Source organism: Leguminivora glycinivorella, chromosome 6 (genome assembly GCF_023078275.1).
Source record: "Leguminivora glycinivorella isolate SPB_JAAS2020 chromosome 6, LegGlyc_1.1, whole genome shotgun sequence".
NCBI lineage: Eukaryota > Metazoa > Arthropoda > Insecta > Lepidoptera > Tortricidae > Leguminivora > Leguminivora glycinivorella.
This window is the reverse complement of record NC_062976.1, coordinates 19,608,142-19,632,484: the sequence shown is the minus strand read 5'-3', so window position 1 is coordinate 19,632,484 and position 24,343 is coordinate 19,608,142. Positions and strand designations below refer to the sequence as shown.

At 37.7% G+C, this 24,343-nt stretch overlaps 1 protein-coding gene and 1 long non-coding RNA gene across 3 annotated transcripts in view; one reads left to right on the top strand and one right to left on the bottom strand.

Annotated features, from left to right (window-relative positions):
- The window catches only part of LOC125227261 (aspartate aminotransferase, mitochondrial), a 28,006-nt gene extending 4,099 nt beyond the window's left edge, over positions 1 to 23,907 (top strand). Inside the window, exons 5-10 of one of the 2 annotated variants that reach the window (XM_048131522.1) lie at positions 14,789 to 14,884; positions 16,955 to 17,105; positions 20,233 to 20,407; positions 20,848 to 20,896; positions 21,066 to 21,167; positions 23,506 to 23,907. In XM_048131522.1, coding sequence (XP_047987479.1) covers positions 14,789 to 14,884; positions 16,955 to 17,105; positions 20,233 to 20,407; positions 20,848 to 20,896; positions 21,066 to 21,167; positions 23,506 to 23,628 — 696 coding nt within the window. In that variant the 3' untranslated portion in view covers positions 23,629 to 23,907. Of the gene's footprint in view, positions 1 to 14,788; positions 14,885 to 16,954; positions 17,106 to 20,232; positions 20,408 to 20,847; positions 20,999 to 21,065; positions 21,168 to 23,505 lie in introns of both variants that reach the window. The other variant, XM_048131521.1, reaches the window with a different exon arrangement.
- On the bottom strand, positions 5,433 to 13,127 carry LOC125227263. Its single transcript, XR_007177165.1, has 4 exons — positions 12,908 to 13,127; positions 12,672 to 12,813; positions 12,027 to 12,093; positions 5,433 to 5,689 (listed from the first exon to the last, which is right to left on the bottom strand). It is a non-coding gene; the product is annotated as an uncharacterized LOC125227263 (long non-coding RNA).
- Positions 23,908 to 24,343: the final 436 nt, after the last annotated feature.

Here is a 24,343-nt window from a genome sequence, read left to right as displayed (position 1 = left end):
TAGCAACTGCTCCCAAGCTCCGTGTAACCGATTAAATTCGGTTTCGATAAAGACCACGGCACCCATTCGTGGCCATGGCGTGATAATGATAATAGCGAGACGGTGGGTCTTGCATAATACATTCATTTTGCGATATCCACTTATGTCACTGATAACGGACGCGTCATCAAATTCCAATTTTAAAAGTCAAGGTTTTGTATGTTTTTTTGGAATTAGACAAAATGTCTTCATCTTTTAAATATGATATTGAAATTCAGCAATTTTCTCAGTTCAGAAACGCCTACCACATTTTTACTAAGTTTGTCGCTTCGCTTAACTTCAAACTCGGGTAAATCCATTCTGCTTTAAGGTGGAAGTCCCGGGATCTCCTGCCGACCAAGCACTAAAAGATGGCGTTACTGTGCACAATTTGCAAATTATCACCATTTTTTCTAAAAGTCAAGAAATTTTTCAAGACCTGTTCGATTCGGCGTGGAGAAAAAAAAATATGACACCCAATCCGAGAAATATGAAGCTCAACTGTGTCTCGATTTATCAATAGCATGTAAAAACTGCAATATATTGCAATTTCTTGCATTCACGCACACTAGCGTATCTACTGTCATCCATCAGTGTCAGTCTCGTAGCCGTTGCGGCCAATTTAGACTAGAGGTCACTAGTAAAAACTTGGACTTTTCTTATTAACCTTACTAGCTAACTAGGGACAAAACATTAAACTAGATGGCGTGGTGTACGATGTGAATTCATAGCAAAAATAATTCAGCAGAAAGGCGCATCCAGACGAACTAAATTTTGCAGGAGATTCGGCGGATTGTCTATGGTCACGGACCAGTTCGAAACCGGACCACCTGACAAAAAACTTGTGTAGGTACAGTTTTGTTATAGTACAATTTTGTAAAAAAATTGTCGTCTGTCAAAAACTAGCACGTAAAGCAAATTGAAAGCAGTTATTATTGGTCATATGTTTTATCTCATTTTTATATAAGCTAAAATGAGAGACAAAGTCAAACGATTAATAGTTAGGCTTGTAATCGTTTATGGGAGCCTTTAGCAAAACGTATCATGTTGTCGCGTGTGTGTAGGTATTAACTCGATATAAATTAATAATAATATAAACACACGGGGAAATTTCGTACTTACTTATCCTTCATCATTTAGTCATGTTTGCTCGTAGCGACAAGGAGGTTAGAGGCAGTGATACCTTTACTTGAACATCCCGAATATTACTGGATGTTTTAATATTATCGTCAACTTCCATTTATTTATTCATTAATTATGAATAAATAAATGGCGGTGGCAATTGAGACGGCGGGGACTTGGGGTTCAGAGGCTCGCTCCTTTTTCAAAGAGTTAGGGCGTCGTTTGCGGGAGAGGGGCTGCGATCCTCGTTCTGGGTCGTATCTGGTCCAGCGACGTAATGCAGCGGGAATAATGGGGACTTGGGCCAGGTACGATCCAGGGAGGAATATTTTAGTTTTAGTAACGTTTATGACCTACCTGATTCGTACAAATTATGTATGTTATCGTCTTACACGAGCAATTAATGCTGCGTTACCTGACATACACATTTTAGTTACCTACCTAAAACTTGATATTTTAAATTTCAAACATTTTTTGATCACTTTCTTGATCAAGAGGATCCTTATGCTTGCAGTACAATAAGGTGCTTCATTATCTGGAACTTCTACATAAATTGTGATAAAAAGGTATTTAATGCACATGAAGCATCCGGACCATTCTCTTGATGGAATTCACATTTGAATGGCAATGTAGTTTCCACGAAGCACAGTCGAGTTATATATATGAGCAAATCCAAGGCTTCAAAAATAAATGCGCATAGAAAGGTACATTTTTATCTGAACATATTAATCATTCAAAAATATGTACACAAATCATCTGTCATATTAATCAGAGCAAGTCTCATAAATATATGTAAGCATCTAAAAAGTCATAAATATATTTGATAATATTTTTCAAAATTATTCAAAGCCCGTGAAAGTACACCTGTTTATTCATATAATTATAAGCATGTATTGCCACAAACATATCTGTAATATTTAACGTTTTAAAATTTTATGTAAATACGTAGAAATTCATCGCCTTCAAATTTGACCCTTATAAAAAAAACAAACGTATGCCGCAGATAATAACGTCTAAAGTTAAATAAAAAAAACGTTTATTTTAGGTATGTGACTTGACAACCATCGAAAAGAGTACAGAATTGTCATCACATACATCTATCTCACGTTTTTCTCTTCAACCATTTGACAGATCTCCGTCATCTTGTGAATTTAGGGAGGAATTTAGAATCGTTGAAACATAGCTCGACACATTGACGCAAAAGCTATGCAATTCCTACAGATATTTTTACAGACACTTGTGGCAATACACGCTTATAATAAACAGGTGTGTAGGTATTTGTGTACTTTCACGGGCAAAAATAATTTTGCAAAACATTAGTACATATATTTATGAGTCACACAAGTACTTACACACTAATACATACCGTTTTTGGATAGCTTGCAACAAGTGATATTTTCTTTCCGCAGTCCGTCCTCAATTCGCAACTTATTAAAATGTATCGCCACAATTATATCAGAAAATTCTGTTAGGAATTCATAATCATTATTTCTTAACCATTTTCGCTCAAAAATTAGGGTAAGTTAGAAAGATTTTCAAGCGTCTGGTAAACGATCGGCGGAATAGTCAGAAAATGATGAATATCAATATTTATACACCGAACAGTATTTTCTGACGAATATGGTACATTATCCCATTTGTTTTATACTTGAGAAAATTAGGAAGGTCTGGCGGCTCTGTGCTCGTGCTGACCCTTTTATGACCCTTGGAAGTTTCGAAATGTCAAGTAATGTACTATACGGTCACTTTGCGAACTAGTGCGGAAACAACACTATATGAAATGTAATGATTAGCCATACCTTTTTATCGCATACCGTGGTTCTAAAATCCATGGAGTCGCCATATAAAAATAATTCGAAGTCCAACAGTATGATGTCATATTAAATATAAATAAGTAAACATCGTTACTGAGTTCATTTTATTCGAACTTACTAATAATAATAGTTAATTTTAACGAATAATGTTATTATAATTTTAAATAGATATCATACACGAAAGAAAAAACGACAAGGCCCACTAGTGGCCGAGCCGGGAATACGCGGCTAACGTCTTCACCACTAGACCACCCGCCCGCCGTGGTACCCGACGAAATTTCTCTAGAGTATCTTATCTTTGATAAGGCTAGGCGCCTTTTGACCAACTCTAAGGGCGAGCAATTAGTGCTTGCACCTCCTATACGAATCCTTGCAGCATTACGATATAGCGAGAGAGATGGTGCTGCCATTAAATACAACTAGCCGGCGCCGGCATCTATACAACTAGAGCGGGTGGTCTAGTGGTGAAGACGTTAGCCGCGTAAGCTGAAGACCCGGGTTCGATTTCCGGCTCGGCCACTAGTGGGCCTTGTCGTTTTTTCTTTCGTGTATGATATCTATTTAAATTTATAATTTATATATAGTAGTGTGACTACTTGAAAAAAGAACAAATCGAAAAATATTCAATAAAATAATTTGATTTGTTCCCTAGTTGTAGTTGAATAATGTTATTATTAGTAAATTTTATCATAATATTATATTATAATACAAAAAATACTATTAAAATAAAATTAACTATGCTCGATTTATACCTATAACATACAACATTATTAGTTCAAATTGACTACATACTGTTGGACTTAGACTTCGAAATTTTTTCATATGGCTACTCCACGGATTTTAGAATCACGGTATGAGATAAAAAGTCCTATACCTAGTAATGATTCAGGTATATGCTAGGTTGGTCTAATGACCAACACATGTAATCACAGGTGATGAGCATTTCTTTGTTTTTGCCACTTTTATGAAATACGATATTTTTGAAAAAATTTCTACTCAGAATCACTAGCCTTTTCAATCCTTAATTGTAATTAAAGAAAATTCACGCGATTTTTTCTTATTTTGTTACTATTTCCCGTACATATTGTGTTGGGTAACAAAAGAGGAAAGTAACAAAAATGTATGGAAATTCTGGGACACTTTTTGTCTCCCAGTGATATTGAAAGTACTCGTGATTCTGAGTACAATTGACCTAAATTTCCCTAAAAAAATCAAATAAAAAAAATGGCAAAAAAAGAAATGCTCTGATATTGTGCATGCAAGCAAAACTAGTGCGCATAAGAGAGCTGACGTGTGTAATGGACAATGCACACATATTTCATAAGACATTATTTAACACACTTCTGAGGGAAAAAATAGACTTTCATATTAATCGTATTTTATTAGCTAAAACAGTTTATTTAAAATCCAAATGGTGACATGTTGACCATGTTGTGTCCGCAGCCCTCGCCTCCCGACTGTTCGGGGGCGCCGGAACCATCCCGTATGCGTCTCCTGCTCCACGTTGTTTAATTTGTGCTTGACAAATTTAATGTAGTGAAAATAATTTATTCTTATCTTATTTTATTATTTAAGTATACATGGGTGTAAATGTAATACGGGCAAACTTAACGGTGGTGAGCTGGTGAGTATAGAACATAAGAAATGTAATTAGATAACTTTTACTTAAAAATGATTAGAAATAAATAAATAAATGTTTTCACCCATACAAAATAATTCGGCCCGCAAGTTAAGTAACTATTGGGACGTCTTGCGACAAGAATCCGGGGTCTAGTTATTAGCGACTAGGTAGTTTTAATCGCAAATCTATCGGATTGTCATACATTATGGTCAAAATGCTATACATACATACAATCACTCCAGTATCCCATAAAGGGGTAGGCAGAGTACATAAAACTAGTAATGGGCATTTTCGCGAAGTTTGTGGAAAAGTAATATGCAAATAGAAAAAAAATTGGGACCATTTTTTGTCTCTTGTTTTTTATCCTAAGTAAATCGAAAGTGCTCGTGTACTCAGAATGTAGGAAAAACATAAAAATTACCTATCTTAGAAAAAATATTTTTGGTGATTCTTCTCGCAAAAATGCCCTATAATAGTAGACAGTATTGATATATTTTGAAAATGTCGCTCGAATGATATTAAAGTTATGTACAGTCAGCAGCAGAAGTTCCGTAGCGGGCAAGGTGTTCAAAATGAACTTGACACGATCTTATTTTTAAGACAATAACAGCGTGTTAGGATCATTGTGAACACCTTGCCCGCTACCGAACTTCTGCTGCTCTATATTCATTGATGAATATGTAATCTGGTTTCATATTATGTTATCATAACTTAAAAAAATAGTACATTTCGATACAAGTGCGAAAAAGAAGAAGTTCGAAACGAGTGGCGATAAATTAAAACACGACCGAAGGGAGTGTTTTAAATCGACACGAGTTACGAATTCCCTTTTCGCACGTGTATCGAACGACGTTTTTCAGTACAGATGGACCTCCGGAGTTTCAACCTGCCATATAAATAATGAATAACTTCTCGCACTAGTGCGTAAAAAAAGCACCATCTTTACTGAAGACGAACATACCTACATGGTTTGTAGTATACTTAAAAACATCAATATTATATTTACTGCATTTATATACAAATTATTTTTATTGATTTGTATGCTGCCTCGTGTCCTTTGGGAGTACACGTCCGTTATGGACATCTGACACCGACGTTTGTGCTTGATGATCAGCTAAAAAAAGTCATACACTTGAGTGAAATTGTTTGTGTGATACTATACAGCAGTAGCAGTATACAGTAATTACGACCACGGATTATTTTATTATTTATGTTACGGTACAAATTCACGAAAAAAAATTTATTTTTTGTACTACATGTATGGTAGTGCCAGGGAGAATCTTCCTAGTAGGTACCGGAAGGTTCTCCCTGGCACCACCATACTATATTTATGTTTAATTTGACGGTCAAATGAATGCTAAATAAATATTTTGAAATTCATTATCTACATTAATTCAAAAACCAAAGATGATATCTAGCACGACCACAACTGGTGTCGAAATTTCGAAACTATGCGGGTACTTTTTAGGGTTCACTAGAAAGCTGAAATTTGGTACCAATATGTATATCAATCACGCCAACAAAGTGCAAAAATAAAAAATGGAAAAAAATGTTTTATTAGGGTACCCCCCCTACATGTAAAGTGGGGGCTGATTTTTTTTTTTCATTTCAACCCCAACGTGTGATATATTGTTGGATAGGTATTTAAAAATGAATAAGGGTTTACTAAGATCGTGTTTTGATAATATTAATATCTTCGGATATAATCGCTCCTAAAGGAAAAAAAAGTGCGTCCCCCCCCCTCTAACTTTTGAACCATATGTTTAAAAAATATGAAAAAAATCACAAAAGTAGAACTTTATAAAGACTTTCTAGGAAAATTGTTTTGAACTTGATAGGTTCAGTAGTTTTTGAGAAAAATACGAAAAACTACGGAACCCTACACTGAGCGTGGCCCGACACGCTCTTGGCCGGTTTTTAAAAAGGTAAGCGCAAAAAAATACTTTTAATTTATTACCATAACAGAAATAACAAAATCATCCGTTAAAGAAATAGCGTTATTTTGAGAGTGTCCATTACTGGAATCGAAAAACTGCGTACCTCCTATGATGGACAAGGAACAATTTACAAAACCAAAATTTACAAGAAACAATCTGTTAAAATCTGACGATCGAACGAGAAACAATCTGTTAAAGTCTGATCTAAAGATGACGACCGGTCTGGCTCAGTCGGTAGTGACCCTGCCTGCTAAGCCGCGGTCCTGGGTTCGAATCCCGGTAAGGGCATTTTATTTTGTGTGATGAGCACTGATATTTGTTCCTGAGTCATGGATGTTTTCTATGTATATAAGTATGTATTTATCTATTTAAGTATGTATATCGTCGCTTAGCACCCATAGTACAAGCTTTGCTTAGTTTGGGGCTAAGTTGATCTGTGTAAGGTGTCCCCAATATTTATTTATTTATTAAATAACCCAAACTAATTTTATTATGGTATATAAAATTGAGTCATTGAGTATCAGTTGGCTTTAAAAGTAAAATTATAAACTTATTTCACTGTCCATAATGGGGGATTCATTACTGGAGAACTGCCACTGCCGTCCACAATTGGAGAAAAAACACCTAGTTTTAATTTCTTAACTTTGAAGAAACCAATAAGAGTATCTATTTTGCAATACGCTTGGAATGTAAAAGAAGGATAGGAAATTCAAGATTTAACACGCTTAGCGGTAAAAATTTTTACACTTATCAGTGAAATATCAAAGACAGGCGAAAATTGTTCTTAAACTGTCCATGATTGGGTTCGTTACCTTAGGTTATTGCCACCAGAAGTCTTTGGTTAGGTCGAGCAGGGCAACTAGTAAATTTAAACTACAAGACAATACAATACTCTTTATTGCACACCTTGATAAAATACAACAATACAAAACAAGGAAGCAACACGAACAAAGGTAAACAACAGGCGGTCTTATCGCTAAAGAGCGATTTCTTCCAGACAACCTTAAGGTAGCGGAAATTGATAAATTTACATAATGTCAAACTACAAATTTTTCTGCCGCAAATTACTGTTTTTTGACATTCCACTTGCAATTTAATGATGTATTTAACGATTTTGATATATATGTAGCAAGTAATACAATAAAATTGTACTAAATTGATTAATTTAGAAATTATGCTATAGAGACATAAATATTAGGCAACAAAATATGGACATAATTATAACAATTGTTATCAATAAATATTTTCATTTTCATTTTCAATGTGCACTTCTTGTACCTATAGCCCGTGATTAACTCTTTGATGCATGCATGCAGCATGATCACGGAATACTGGACTTGTTTTTTTTTTTAATACTACGTCGGTGGCAAACAAGTATACGGCCCGCCTGATGTAAAGCGGTCACCGTAACCTATGGACGCCTGCAACTCAAACAGTGTCACATGCGCGTTGCCACCCCATTAGAAATGGTTAGTCTTTGATGTGTGTGTGTACATAATGTAAATCAAATCTGAATGTAAGTTTTATTTCGAGTTCATGCGCTATGCAAGCAGGTACATTGCGCGGCAAACTTTTAGACCATGTGGCCTGACCTGCATGGATGTCATCTACACCTGTCAGCTACATGGGACCAACGTAGCTCCTTTCGAACAAAAATAAAAATACAAATCGAATCAGGGGTTTCGGAGTAACCAGTCAAAATATATTATTCAAAAAATAATTATTATAAAAATAATCATCATCATCAGCGTCATTTAAGCTTAAGAAAACACGGAAATCACAATACACGTGCTTTTAAAGATTGAGGAGTTCCCTTAACTCTTCATGGATTCCATCATCAGAACAGCTCCAGACCACAGAACTTAATTTAGATAGAAGAAACAAATTCATATATTTGTATAGGGGCCGAGCGTGTCAAATTTTGTACTGAAGTTGATTCTTGCCTGTAATTTTAAATATGTCTCAGGCTCTTGATTGTTCATAATTTTTGTGTTGTTGCAATTGAATATCACGTAACGAGGCATTTTTTATGTTTTGGTTGACTTCAACTTACAAAAATTGACGCCCGAAAGCTGCAAGCTGCGAGTAAAGACGGACAACTCAGTGGATTTCACTGAGTTCATTTGACACGCTAAGTAGATACGTTTGCTTGATCTATGGTATATATGACATCTGTGCTCCAGACTAATATGGGACCACCTTTGAGGTTGCTCTTTTCAAACAAAAAAAGAATTATTGAAATAGGATCACTGGTCTCGTAGTAATCGGGTAACATACATAAAATGAACCCGAATGTATAACCTCATTCTTCTTTATTTTCAGTAAAGAAGACGGTTAATTATTTTCAGGAAAGAAGTCGGTTAATTATTTTCAGGAAAGTAGTCGGTTAAAAAGTAAGACCGGACGGGTAAATTGTTTAGCAATCATATAGAAAAGTTTTAAAGCAGCTTATATTCTCATCATCATCATTATCAGTTCCGCCTCATCAAATATTGTTACTGTTCTTAATGTAGGTATTAAATCTTTCATTATTGGACTGAAATGCAATAGTCAATACATGAACGTGCGTTCTTCGTCTCGTTAAGGTTCGAGGGGTTCCCTAAATTTCTCATGAATCCCATTATCAACACGAGCTTGAGAAAAATGTGGCCTGAAACCTCAACGTGCTTAATAAACATAACAAAGAGAACACATTTCCTGATCTGAGCTATGCGTCGTTGTAGAGTTCCGTTTTGATCATCATCAGAAGTTCGGATTCATCAAATGTCACTTTTTTAAATTTCAGTTCTCATTGTATGATAAAAATACAAAAGTCACTGTAAGTATGCTGTTCAGATTTCAGGAGTTCTGTTCTGTTCATCATCAGCAGTTCCACGGCAGCAAATGTTTCGATTTTCGATGTACCTAAGTCTTTGTGATGATCTGATAAAAATACAAAATACAAACTAATTGTGTCTGAGTTCCGTTTTGATCATCATCAGCAGCGCCACTTCATCAAATATCATTCAATATAATATGATCCCGTCACTAAAACTCGAGTCTGACCAAAATTACTATTTGTCACTTAAAACCTCAAAAGTATTTAAAAAACTTAACGAAAAAAAAATCTCCTAACGTCTCATTGCGGAGTATAATGACAAATACCACTACTCTGACTTATTTAATATGACCTTGAACCAATTTGCTACTGCAACAGACGGACAGACGGACAGAATCGCACCATAAGGGTTCCTTTTGTGCGTAATCCTAATAATTTTTAAGAAAAAAAACCGCCACCTTTGGGGTTCTGGTGAAAGCTACTTGCGAATGTTGGAATTGTTGGATCATGTAGAAATATATAGGTTTTTTTTTAAATTGCTTATAATACTTTAATTATTTGATGGCAACACAAATGGAATAGGTATACGTATGCCGTTAAGGTTTGAGGAGTTTCCTCAACAATTGCTCATGAATCCGATTATAAAATTTGACTTGAAAACTCAATATTCTTAATAAACATAACTAAATGTCACTGTTCTGAGGTTAAATGCATGCTATTCTTATAATATAAAAATACCAAAGCCAATATAAGTGTGCTGTTCAGATTTAAGAAGTTCCGATTTGATCTTCATCAGCAGTTCCACTGCACCAAATGTCACTGTTCTAGACGTAAGTGCATGCTATTCTTATAAAAATACCAGTCACTATAAGTGTCCCGTTCATATTTGAGGATTTCGGTTCTGACCGTTATCAGCAGTTCCACTGCACCAAATGTCACTTTTCTGTACGTAAGCGAATGCTGTTCTTATAAAAATACCAAAGTCACTATAAGTGTGCCGTTCAGATTTGAGAAGATCCGCTCTGACCATCATCAGCAGTTCCACTTTACCAAATGTCGCTGTTCTGAATGTAAATGCAAGCTGTTCTTATACAAATACTAGAGCCACTATAAGTGTGCCGTTCAGATTTGAAGAGTTCCGTTCTGATCATCATCAGCAGTTCAACTGCACCAAATGTCAATGTTCTTATAAAAACCCAGAAATCACTATATCTATGCCTTTAAAATTTGAGGAGTTATGATAACCTATCCTGTTGTTTTTATTGATAATTGTCGCGGCGCATTTTGCCACAACTGTTGCCATGAAACACATAAAAATTCATTATTTTGTTATAAAGTCGTTATTTTTGTATGAATAGGTGCAACGTTTTTTTCAGAAGTGCGTCGTCCCTACATTACACGAAAATGATATATGATTTGCCCTAGACTCTAAGAACAAGAAGAAACATTGCATAGATTTCACCGAGGGAACCGGCCCTTTCCCTCTCTCTTTGTGGAGGGTAAGTCACGTGCGATTTCATGACAAATATGCTAAATCGGATCACTTTGACCCAAAGAACAATTTTGCCAAGCAGCATCGCCACAGCAAAGGAGCAAAGTCGCTGGTATTACTTTACATACTTTTCCTACTGGTCACCAAACACAAACATTGCAAAAGGAAAATATGCATAGTTTGATAATAAAATTATATTAGCAATATTCGTACAGGTTGTATTTTGATAGCGGGTCAGTATGGGCAGCTAGGAGATCTCATGATACTACGGCAAAATGGTCTAAGGACACCACTCCCTCAATTTCCAATTGGTGAAAAATGGCATTTACCAATTTTGGAAAAAACATACAGGTTGCGAGAAAAAGGGCATTTTTGACAAACTTTCTTTTTGACGGCAATCGATCCCATTCCTATCCAGGATCAAAAGCTTTGTTTGGGGCCAAAAATAATTTTCCGGCTACAAAAGTCACAAATTGCGAAAAACTTTTCTATACAATTTGAATGACATAGTAATTTGTATCACGTATGATAAATTTGAAGTTAAGCTACACAAAATATTGTTGTGTAAGTAATATGGCCTGTTGAAACACTTACAAAAATCGATCACACAAAATGATTAGGTACCTACTAGCTTTCGCCTGCGGCTTCGCTCGCATCAGTTGGTGCCACAGATGTCATATATACCATAGATCAAGCAAACGTATCTACTTAGCGTGTCAAATGAACTCGGTGAAATCCACTGAGTTGTCCGTCTTTACTCGCAGCTTGCAGCTTTCGGGCGTCAATTTTTGTAAGTTGAAGTCAACCAAAACATAAAAAATGCCTCGTTACGTGATATTCAATTGCAACAACACAAAAATTATGAACAATCAAAAGCCTGAGACATATTTAAAATTACAGGCAAGAATCAACTTCAGTACAAAATTTGACACGCTCGGCCCCTATACAAATATATGAATTTGTTTCTTCTATCTAAATTAAGTTCTGTGGTTGGTGCACAAAATGTGAAGACAGTGATGACGTTATTGACGTTTAAATTATGATTAAATAGAGTCTGAAGTATGTCAGACATTATATAAACTTATTCTACGGTTTATTAGGTCTATTAACATACGGTGTTTAGATATTTTTGATTGTGTCAAACGATCAAGGATCATCAATTCGTCTACTAAAACGTCGTACTAAAATGTATCAATTTACTTACTCTGCATTCGTTGAACCGTTTGACGTTTCAGCAGTAATACAAAACATTTCGCCAAGCCAGGTTTTTCCTGAAATCGTCATATTTATTAATGTCATGCAATATGAAAAATACTTATGTATAATGAAATATTTTTGTGACTTACACCGAGAGGCTAAAACATTTTGTCAGCGTAATTGATATGCATAAATTGGTACCAAATTTCAGCATTCTAGTGTTATCGGTTACTGAGTTTATCCGCAGACGGACAGACATAGCGAAACTGTAACGGTCCCTAGTTGACTACAGAACCCTAAGTCGGCATTACAAAATTAACAAAATTTTAAGAAACGCGAGCAACGCCCACAAGTATGAAAATGTAGTCAAATGCGACACTGTTTGAGTTGCAGGCGTCCATAGGTTACGGTGACCGCTTTACATCAGGCGGACCGTATACTTGTTTGCCACGGACGTAGTATAAAAAAAAAATCCGTACATGGAAAATGTACTTATTAAATTTACAATAAGGTATTTGCGAGGTATCATTTACTTGTGTATATATGATTTGGACAGTAAAGACTGCATTAAGTGCGTCAACGTACGTAAGTAGCAGTAAAGGTTTTGTATGATTTGGTATACATAATTAAAGATAGTAAAAAAAGTACATACGATTTGGTGCTATGGTGATAGTGATATTGTAAGGCAGCTTGTACCTACTTTACGTCGTTTACGTATGTTTTTTGTACGCCGCTTTGTGGTTCTGCCCATAGCGGTGTTCGGGGCAAACTAATTGACCAGACAAATCTATAATCTGCGAAGAAAGATCGGATGTTATGAAAGCAAAAATGTAGGTTTTGAAGTTCAGTGACATTTATTTAAACAATAACTTGTCATTCACTACTTACCTATATACAATTATTATACAAAAAATTCCACCCTCCGTTTCTCCGTTATATAACAAAGAACAAATAACACTTCAACTAAATGTCTGAGATTATTTGCAATAAATTTACAATATTTTGAAACTGTTTTGACACTTTTGACATAAACGGAAACAAAATCAAGCGGTAGTAGGAAAAAATAAATGCAGAAAAATGCATAAGTTGTCTATGGCAAATAAAGTGCCCTCCGCACGTTCCCGGACACAATTATTATGTAATGTTGTAATGATAATGCTCCTATAAATATTTTAATCTTTTAGTTCAGTAAATAAATCAATGATAATGCGTTAAAAATATATATAATCTTTAATTTTAATTTTAATCTTGTAAATTTATTACATATAATCTAGGTCTTAAACTGGTTAGTGATTAAAAAAGATTCCGGGAAACTATCAAAGAAGCAAATCTTACCTGACATCCGATTACATAGTTACTTGTACGAATGAATGGTTCCAATTTTACTGGAGTATTTTTGCAATGTAAAATATGTTTCACTATTTTGTAATGAGATAATTTTATCCGTAGCCACCTATTGAGGAAATTTGTTACTAAATAGTTAGGTTACCTGTGTTAAGATGACATCTGTGTTCGCTATGATTAAACTTGACTTCGCCATGTTGCTTTACACGGACAGTGTAAGGTCACGCATGGTCACGCACACAAACAAGCTATCGACTACAATTTTCCCATTTTTTCAAATGAGATATTAATTAATATTAAAGAGTAACTGGTATTTCTGTAGAATTATGCGAGATATATGCATAAGTAACTAACTACACGTCAAGGTTTGAAGTTCATACAAGCTATGTATGACGAGATATCATGTCAATAAAGTTGTATGAAATTCACGTCAGGACAACCACCTAAGGTTCATTCATTCATCCATACTAATATTATAAATGGGAAAGTGTGTCCCCGTTTGTTTGTCCGTCTTTCACGGCAAAACGGAGCGACGAATTGACGTGATTTTTTAAGTGGAGATAGTTAAGGGATGGACAGTGACATAGGCTACTTTTTGTCTCTTTCTAACGCGAGCGAAGCGGCGGGAAAAAGCTGGTTATGTATAAATAATAATCTGTGTATAATGTAAAATATATAATCTGAAAAAGAATCAACCTTATAGCAGAATGAATTTACCTAAGTTTGAAGTTAAGCGACACAAGTTTACCTAATATCTGACGCGATATTAGATAAGACTTTGATAAAAATGGCACAATCGGTTTATCCCCTTGATACCTACATCTACAATGCCTGATGCATGTTGAATTTAACCACACCTTTCTCGTCCACGTTTAAAAAGGGATATGTTTTAAAAACAGTTTTTGTAGTAAAATGTAAAGCATAATATGTTAGTTACATTTAAATTATGCTACTATTATTCACGTAATATTTCACGATCTACATATCAATAGGTTTGTCCCTTTGCAAAACAATTGTGCCTAATAAATTGACCGCACGAGAGTGACCTCGCTGCATAGTTACGAGAGTTAGAAGTATGTCAACCGCAGCGATCTAATTGCACTTGATATGGTCTCATGTTAGATAACAGGTGCACGTGGCAGAATATTAGCATTGCGATAAACAGAATACATAATAATCTTCAGAGAAATAAGCTGGTCGTCTTTGAAAACGTTGCTTACTTCAGAAATCTGACTTTAAAGAAACATAAATCGGATAGGTAACTTCACTTTGGTATTACGAAGAGACATGGCATCCCATCCCATCTTGGAGCCTAGGTTTGCTATACATTGAACACGTGAAAGTACGAATCTGGACCCGCCTTTGAGACGAGTAGGGTAAAAATTGGCATGTCAGACAGGACCTAAGTTTATTTGTGTGTTACAGAAAATCCCCGATGGCTCAGTGATCCTGCTTCACGCGTGCGCGCACAACCCCACCGGTGTCGACCCCAACAAGGAGCAATGGAAGGAGCTTTCTCAGGTGAGTGGGACTAGAACTATACAGAATAATGCTGATAAATGGTTAATGGGTTTGAATCCCGGGAAGGGCATTTATTTTTGTGGTAATTCAGATGTAAGGATATAACTACGTTATCAATGTATTATACATGTATGTATGTATGTGTCGAAGTGCTTTTTTTCGTCTTGCAGTGTGTGCTTATGAAGTATTTCTTACAGTACAACTGATAAATTACATAATTCTTATGGAAGAATGGCAGTGTTCGTATAATAGATAAAAAGTTCATGGGCCTATATCTTGTTTATTTGCCCAACGCTTCTATTCTCTTCTTACATACACTTACAATATTAATATTAGTCATATCACTAAAATCGTGGCTTAGTTTTATCGACAATTATGAGTCGTAAATGGTGCACTTCGATAAATGTGCGAATAGGTATTTAATTCGCTACTGGTGAAAAAGATTTCTCAGATAAGAATGTTTGGTAATGATCACGTCTTATTATATTATCTGTACCTTATTTCGACACAGCGTCTATATTTCATGCATCCAAAATATTATGTAACATGTAGGTAATCTGTTATAAAGAGTGATCGGAACTATGGGAGCAAAACTTTAACAAAACCTTAGAACTCACATAAATTAAAAAGAAAACCAAGATTTTTATTTTCAGATCAGTGTTAAATTTAATTATATACCTGAATCCAAGATGTCCAATTAATTACTAGAACAGCAGTTCTCGAAAAGTTTGTACAAAAATTAAGGAAAAAGTTAAATTTGTTTTTATTAATTCCTATTTTGTTACCAAGATTTTGTTGATGAATTGAGATTTTATTAAGTTTTATTTCGTCATTAAGGTTCTCTAGTATCTATATTTTCTTAATTATAACAATTAACCCGTATATATCTTACGAAAGTCGACTTATATTACTAAATGTTGGTAACAAAATAGGATCAATTAAAATTTGCTGACGTGGCTATGTACAAAGTTGCCGGGAATTGCTCACAAGGATATTAATATTTTCATGGCTATAAGCACTCTATCATAGTTCCAATCACTGGTTATAAACAATGATCCCACCGAGTTTTGGTATCTTCTCGGGTCAGAGGTGTAGGTTAAGAACCGGTTCGACTATAGTGCTCTGATAATTTGCTGGCTGATGAATTAGATGATGTTATTAAGTAATAATTCGAAGATGCTTGTTGCCAGGTCTACTTGAATAATGAATTTTTATATTGACAGTCCCTTTTTGACCCTTTTGACAGTCATACGAGTTGAAATAGACCTAAATTTAAATAATTAACGATCTTTATAAAAAAAAACAGTTTTCCGAACCTATATAACTCAAAGCTCTGCTTAGGATTATCAATGATTCACGAAAATTTCGTATGCCCTCGGGTACGACATAGTGAAACAAGAATATATACCTGTAACCATATCATATACACCTATGTTCGACTAATAAAGAATTTGTATTTGTAGGAGACGCCACTAAAGCATACAGTAAACAAAGCTAGCCTAGCTTAAAAGCTGATTAATACCAAAGACATATATAACTCCGTATAGACAGATAAAGTCTAAGAAAAAAACGTACTTCAGTACCATACAGAAAAAGGTACGGTGGCCTAGATGGCATTACACCTTTGGGGTACGCTCAGCTAGATGGCGCTAATACTAATATTTGACATTTTAACACATATCAAGGTAATAATATGGGCCAAATTGTCAAAACTGAGGTTCAAAAGTTTTAAGCCTGTGCCAAGAGATGGCAGTCTATACACTGTGATTACACATTTTACTTCGACAGTAACTCTCTATAATACTCGATCCTCTTTGTTAATACTATATCCGTTCGTCCGTTACTGCTCTCGGGCGGTAGAACAGTGGTGAGCAAACTTTTTTCATTGGGGGCCAAAAATATGAAGGAATTTTAGAGGCGCGTCAGATTTACATTAAAAATTCATGTTTTACTACAATGCTGGCCATATCACACACTATTTTGAAGGACCGGTGGCGGCCGTGCTTTGCCCACCACTGCATATATTCTCATTAGAAAGTCCTCGTTTCTAATAGTTTTTAAATGTCACAGCTCATCAAGAAGAAACACCTCTTCCCGTTCTTCGACATGGCGTACCAGGGCTTCGCGACTGGTGACGTCAACAACGACGCCTTCGCCATCCGCCAGTTCGTGCAGGACGGACACCAGGTCATGCTAGCCCAGAGTTTCGCTAAGAACATGGGTGAGTACTATCAGCGCCATCTAGCTTAAATACTGTTAGCGCCATCTAGCGATACGTGAAGGACTTAGTATACCAAGGCTTCGCGACTGGTGACGTCAACAACGACGCCTTCGCCGTCCGCCAGTTCGTACAGGACGGACACCAGGTTATGCTAGCCCAGAGCTTCGCTAAGAACATGGGTGAGTACTACCAGTGCCATCTAGCTTTACATACTGCTAGCGCCATCTAGCGATACATGAAGGACTTAGTATACCAAGGCTTCGCGACCGGTGACGTCAACAACTACGCCTTCGCCGAAACCCTACCTATTACGACTTTTGAGGTAAAGCCTGGGTGCGCACAAACGTTCACGAAACGAAACGCTAGTAGATATCTATCTCTATCGCTCGTGCGTATTGGTGCGACAGAGCCAGACTAACTGGCGCGGCGTTTCGTTTTCGTTTGGCGTCGGAGAAATGCCATTCGGCTACGAACGCTGATCAGAAATATATGACCATGTTGCGGAATTTAATTAGATCTATTTTCTTCATACTACACCGAACTGTCAGCCCATACATTAGAATAACAGCGCCCTCCTGACAATAGTCATTTCTGGTCAGGCTTATATTGTTATAGTCCTCAACAATACTCTTCTCCTTACGTAACTTACATTACAGTTTATACTCTTGCTAGGTAGGTGTAGTAGCGCTAGTTATCAAGCTAGCAATGTATTATTATTTACTAGCTTTTGCCCTAGGCTTTTCTCGCGTTATAAAGAGACAAAAAGTAGCCTATGTCATTCTCCATCCCTTCAACTATTTCCACTTAAAAAATCACGTCAATTCGTCGCTCCGTTTTGCCGTGAAAGATGGCCAAACAAACAGACACACACTTTCCCATTTATAATATTAGTAGTATGGATTATTAGTTACATCTTAAGCAATAGTTGTAACAAACATTATATAACCCATGGTTGTTTGTCAGTCGTTTTATGGAGTCTTATTTAAGGTTATCGTTATTCCATAGAAAAATCACCATACAATTTGATTTGACCCATTGATAAATTAAATTGTGCTAAGAATGCTGTGACGCACTACGTTTGTATGATAACCAGGTCAAAAATGTAAACAGATAAGCAACATTACAATAACATATAACTGTTATGAAACTAATAATATATTGTAAAGGAAAATACCACCCGTTGAAAATATGAAGTGGCGTAGATATTTTAGATAAGTCTGCTAGGCAACAGAGACTGAAGATGCGAATTGCGATCATGACCTACGCTTGCAATTATCGATTAAATTCATAATTAAAATAACTGAATAGAAAGATACTCAGAAGAAAATATCTGATGCAAATGCAGGTGCGTTCTGTTCACACCTGGGCATTTTCTCGAGAACAATCACCAAAAACATTTTTTTCTAAAGTAGGTAAATTTTATGTTTTTCCTACTCAGAATCACGAGCCCTTTCGAAAAATGGTTCCAAAATTTTCTATTATTTTGCATCCTTTCCACTTTGTAACAGAATACCAGCGCTGTTGGCAACGCTTAGTCGTGCCAACTGCATTGCTGAGTGGAGACCATTTCAGCTTCACATTTTCTTTCATCTGTTTGTATTGTATTCTTCTTTTAGATTTTATAATTGTTTCTTTGTACTTGTTCTTGTAATGTAACGATGTGTGTTGCCTGAATAAACATTATTCTATTCTATAACCCCTGTACAAAGTGTTTGTAAAATAGTAACAAAGTGGAAAAATTAAATTTGAGACGCTTTTTTTACCTAGTAGGATCGAAAGGGCTCGTGATTCTGAGTAGTAAATAGTACATTTCGTTATAAGTGCGAGAAGTATGTCATTACTTCACGAGTCCCGAGACATTTTGCCACGAGCGGCACGCGAGTGGCAAATCTCGGGACGAGTGAAGAATGACATTCTCGCACGTGTGACGAACGACGTTTTTTAATACAGTTGCGAAAAAACACTACTACTTACTTACAACGAAATAAAACAATCCGAACTATCAATTTTCCCATGGACATTGACGGATTATTTGACAATTCAAAGGCGTATTTTTGAAGCTTTTAAACTTGCGTGCATATTTTCGAGTTTGCTATTCATCTAACATAATTGATTTCATTGGGTGCCATAAAAACATAAACATTTACGATTTGGGACGATTGTTTAATGTACAACTACATTTTAATTTAATCGATCCATTTATGCCCCGACGTATTGCAAATAACGTAAAATAATTATGACAAATCGCGTAACATATTGAGGTTTTTTGAACGTGCATTAAGTTAAAACATGGTAGACGCCTCTACTTTGACAGTAGAAGACGCGTTTCGTTCCAATCATGTTCTGTTTACACGACTCATTATGACCGATTTTTCAAAGTATAAAACATTTTATAAATTATGTTTAGTATGACCAAAAGTAAACAATTACATATGAAATATTAACGTTTTAAATATTAATCACTTAATAGTATGTTTATAGTTTTATTCTGTCTTAGTAAACTAGACTAATATGAAAACAGCTCTGTAAGTAGTCGTAAAATGGAACGTATATACTTTTTACGCACTAGTTCGTAAAATACAACTTCTCGCACGCTAAACAGCCAAAAAACGGGCACTTTTTGAGCAACTGTATTAAAAAACAATTTTCAGTACAGATGGTGTTTTTTTTACGCACTAGTGCGAGAAGTGGTTCATTATATGCCAGGTCGAAACTTCGGAGGGCCATCTGTACTGAAAAACGTCGTACGATACACGTGCGAAAAGGAAATTCGTATCTCGTGTCGATTTAAAACACTCCCTTCGGTCGTGTTTTAATTTATCGCCACTCGTTTCGAACTTCCTCTTTTACGCACTTGTATCGTAATAAAAAAAAAGGGCAGACCAAAAAGGAAATGGCGGGACGACCTGGACGCATTCTACCCAAAATGGTGGGAAAATGCTGACAACAGGGTCGAGTGGAGAAAGCGAGGCCTTTGCCCAGCAGTGGGACGCAAAAGAGGCTAATTAAAAAAAATATCTTCTTAAACCTAGCGTTTTCCCGGCCTAGCGCCAGGGTCTGCTTTCCTGCTCAGTCTTCTCCACTTATTAATTTTAAAATAATTTATAGAAACTTAATCTCATTTCAGGTCTATACGGCGAGCGTGCCGGCGCCCTGACCATTTGTTGTGGCGACGAAAAAACCGCCAGCATCATCATGTCGCAGCTGAAAATCATGATCCGCGTCATGTACTCCAATCCTCCTCTGTACGGCGCTCGCATCGTGCAGACCATCCTTAACGACCAGCAGCTCAAGGAACACTGGTGAGTGTGTATACCAGCATCATGTCGCAGCACAAGACCATGATCCGCGTCATGTACTCCAACCCTCTGTATGCGTATCCGAATGCACAAACGCTCACGAAACGAACTAAATGGTACACCATTATTGGGCTTGTGAAGTTCAATACAGTGCACTATGTACGGACAGGGATTGTGCAACAACTATCCCATTGACCGCGATTTGTACTATGTGCCGCTCGCGAATGGGCCTCCACAGTCACTAAACCCTTTGTCGAAGCAGCAATGTGTAAATCGTCTGCAATAGACGCAAAGGCCTGTGATGATGATGTACTATGAACTACTCTGGCAAGGGTATACAACTAAGAAGAAGAAAATGTTTTAGGTTATTTGCCAACTCATTGAATAAACACTCAACATGAATCTTACACACGTTTCTAAAGAGGTCTCTTCCATAATTCCAGGTTGAAGGACGTAAAGCTGATGGCCGACCGCATCATCACGATGCGCAAGGAGCTCCGTAAGGGTGTCGAGGGCGCCGGCTCCAAACTGCCCTGGCAACACATCACCGACCAAATCGGCATGTTCTGCTTCACCGGCCTCAAGCCTGAACAGGTATGACGCCTTCAATACTGTTGGTAGTAGTCTAGAGAGCCCTTAACTGAGGTTGACGGTGTGTAAGGAGCTCCGCAAGGGCGTCGAGGGCGCCGGCTCCAAGCTGCCCTGGCAACACATCACCGACCAGATCGGCATGTTCTGCTTCACCGGCCTCAAGCCTGAACAGGTATGACGCCTTCAATACTGTTGGTAGTAGTCTAGAGAGCCCTTAACTGAGGTTGACGGTGTGTAAGGAGCTCCGCAAGGGCGTCGAGGGCGCCGGCTCCAAGCTGCCCTGGCATCACATCACCGACCAGATCGGCATGTTCTGCTTCACCGGCCTCAAGCCTGAACAGGTATGACGCCTTCAATACTGTTGGTAGTAGTCTAGAGAGCCCTTAACTGAGGTTGACGGTGTGTAAGGAGCTCCGCAAGGGCGTCGAGGGCGCCGGCTCCAAGCTGCCCTGGCATCACATCACCGACCAGATCGGCATGTTCTGCTTCACCGGCCTCAAGCCTGAACAGGTATGACGCCTTCAATACTGTTGGTAGTAGTCTAGAGAGCCCTTAACTGAGGTTGACGGTGTGTAAGGAGCTCCGCAAGGGCGTCGAGGGCGCCGGCTCCAAGCTGCCCTGGCAACACATCACCGACCAGATCGGCATGTTCTGCTTCACCGGCCTAAAGCCTGAACAGGTATGATGTGATCTTCAAGCTTATTGACGCAAGAAAAAGATCTGTCCTTCAGGTCTTCCGCCTTTATCGTAGACTAGATAATGAGACCCTTTTGTCTCTCCTATCCAAGGGGCTATCTTCCATAGGTACTCTGTCCTAGAGTAATGCCCCATCGTGCTCCACAAGGCCGCCGAATGTCAAGCTGCCCTGGCAACACATCACGGGATCGGCATGTTCTGTTTCACCGGTCTCAAACCTGAACAGGTATGATGCCTTCAATTTGACATAGCTAGGCCAGGAGTTCGACTTCTTGAGGATTAATTGACAGGTCTCCCGCGAGTTTAGAGACCACTGTTGTTTGGTTCACTATGTGCCAGGAGCTCCGCAAAGGCGTCAAGGGCGCCGGCTCCAAGCTGCCCTGGCAACACATCACCGATCAAATCGATCGACATGTTTTGCTTCACCTCAAGCCCGAACAGGTATGGTGTAACCATAGATTAAATATACGTAGATCATACCATCCCATACATTAAAATGCGACCGCCTAAGAACGACCATACATTACGCCACACATCGATGGCGCCACAAAAAAAATGTCTTGTAGCGTTCGATTATACTTGTAGATGGCGTTAAGTGTGACTTTTGACATAGATTTATGGCTCGAAAGTGACACTTAACGCCAATCTACAAATAATCGATGGCAGCAAGGCATTTTTTGTGGCGCCATCTATGTCATAATGTCAATTAGACAAAGTATTCACCAAAAAACTAACTAAATATTTATTAGAAAACACCTTTTATAATATGCAAGAGTTTTTTGAAAGTTAAACTACATTAAATTTAAAAGAGATCTCATAAATATTACTGTAATTTGTATAGTTATAAATATAGATCTATCTAGTAATAAGACTAATAAGTTTACTAATTAGAATTTAGATAGTAAGCTAGCAATAAGGATACAAATTTGCAGTGCCCTTACAGGGTTCATAGCTGTCCACAAAATAAATACTGTAATAACTTTATGTACCTATGAATTTGCAATAAATTACTGATTACTGATATGTGTGGCGTAGTGTATGCGCGTTCTCAGGCGGTCGCATTTTAATGTATGGGATGGTATGATCTACTTATATACATATAATCTATGGTGTAACTCAGGTTTTCTACATTTTGGATATGACCATGTCTTCAGCTCTCACTTCTCGTGGATTGAACGACCTTCGGTTCTCCCGCTTCGTTATTGCGGGTCTTAGTTTAGAGACCCCTGTTTTAAGGTTCAGTATGTGTCGAAATAGTGTTCCGCTTTAAGGTTCAGTATGTGTCGAAGTAGTGTCCCAACATGTAAGGAGCTCCGCAAATGTGTCGAAAGCGCCGGCTCTGCGATGAACAGGTATGATGCCTTCAATCTATGTTATTATTGTCTAAGATCCACTAACTTTCTGATATAGCCACGTCTTCAGCTCTTTTACTTCCTGATTCTGCCTTCGGTTCTCCCGCTGGCTATAGTTTGGAAGCCTCCATCTCTGTCCATGCGTAAATTCTTTGCTCAAAGCTCGGATATGATATCCACAACTGCCGCTTTGCATAAAAAATAGAACTATCAAATGTTAACATTCTAATCCTGTGCCAGAAACGTATGAAATGTGAACCCTATATAGGTGTTACAAAATATTTAAAAAAGAAATTCAGCGTCCCTATCGCACTTACAAATTAGGGCGAAAAGGACGGCCTGACGTTATATCGTTTATCACTCGACCATGCTTTCCTGCCAGATCGTGTACAGACAGTAGGTATATAAATACCGTATCATTTCGTGTGTAGAAAATTCTAACTGCTACCCGTCTCCTTTCAGGTGGAGAAGCTAACCAAGGAGCACCACATCTACCTCACGAAGGACGGCCGCATCTCCGTGGCCGGCCTCTGCAACAAGAACGTACACTACGTCGCCGAGGCCATACACAAAGTCACCGCCTAAATCATACATGCCTTTACTTACACCACGCAGATATAAGTTACACGTTATGGTGGATGCTACTCGTATATAAGAGACGCGATGATAGTTCGTCGCTCTCTCTTTTATTTACACGGGAGCGATTATCTTTTGTTCTTTTCTATCGCCGATAGCTTATCGCTTACTCGCTTGTGGTGGGACCAATCAAGCGCGGATCCAGCTTCGTGCCCGGGGGGGGGGGGGGGTCACATGGTAAAGGCCCAGGCCCCAAAGGGGGGTCACGTGGTCTATTTGTATGGCCAACCTAGGCTCCAGGCGTCCCATGCGCGGATCCAGGGGGGGGGGTCATGGGGGTCCCCCCCCCCCTGGATCCGCGCATGGGACCAATGTCTTATAAAGGTTTAAGTCGAGAGTGACTAGAGGTTGGACGCACCAAAGTAGCCTAGTGTAATAGTGCTCTCTCACGCGGAACACTTTTTTAAACGCCAAAGTCAATGCACGACTGCTCTGCACGAGGCGCATTGCTTAGACCAAATGGCATTCGCCCAAAACTGTAAGGACCAAAAGCAGTTCTAAAGTCTGTTTCCCTAGGCAATACACAAAAGGCAAGTCCCCTATGGTCCCCGCACAAATCAATTCTTTCTCTGACCAAAGAATATCGTAAAACCTCTTAACTCTTAAGAGGCTTGAGCTTTTAGGCCAGCACTCGTTTTGTTTTTCACAGATTGCAAATCCACCA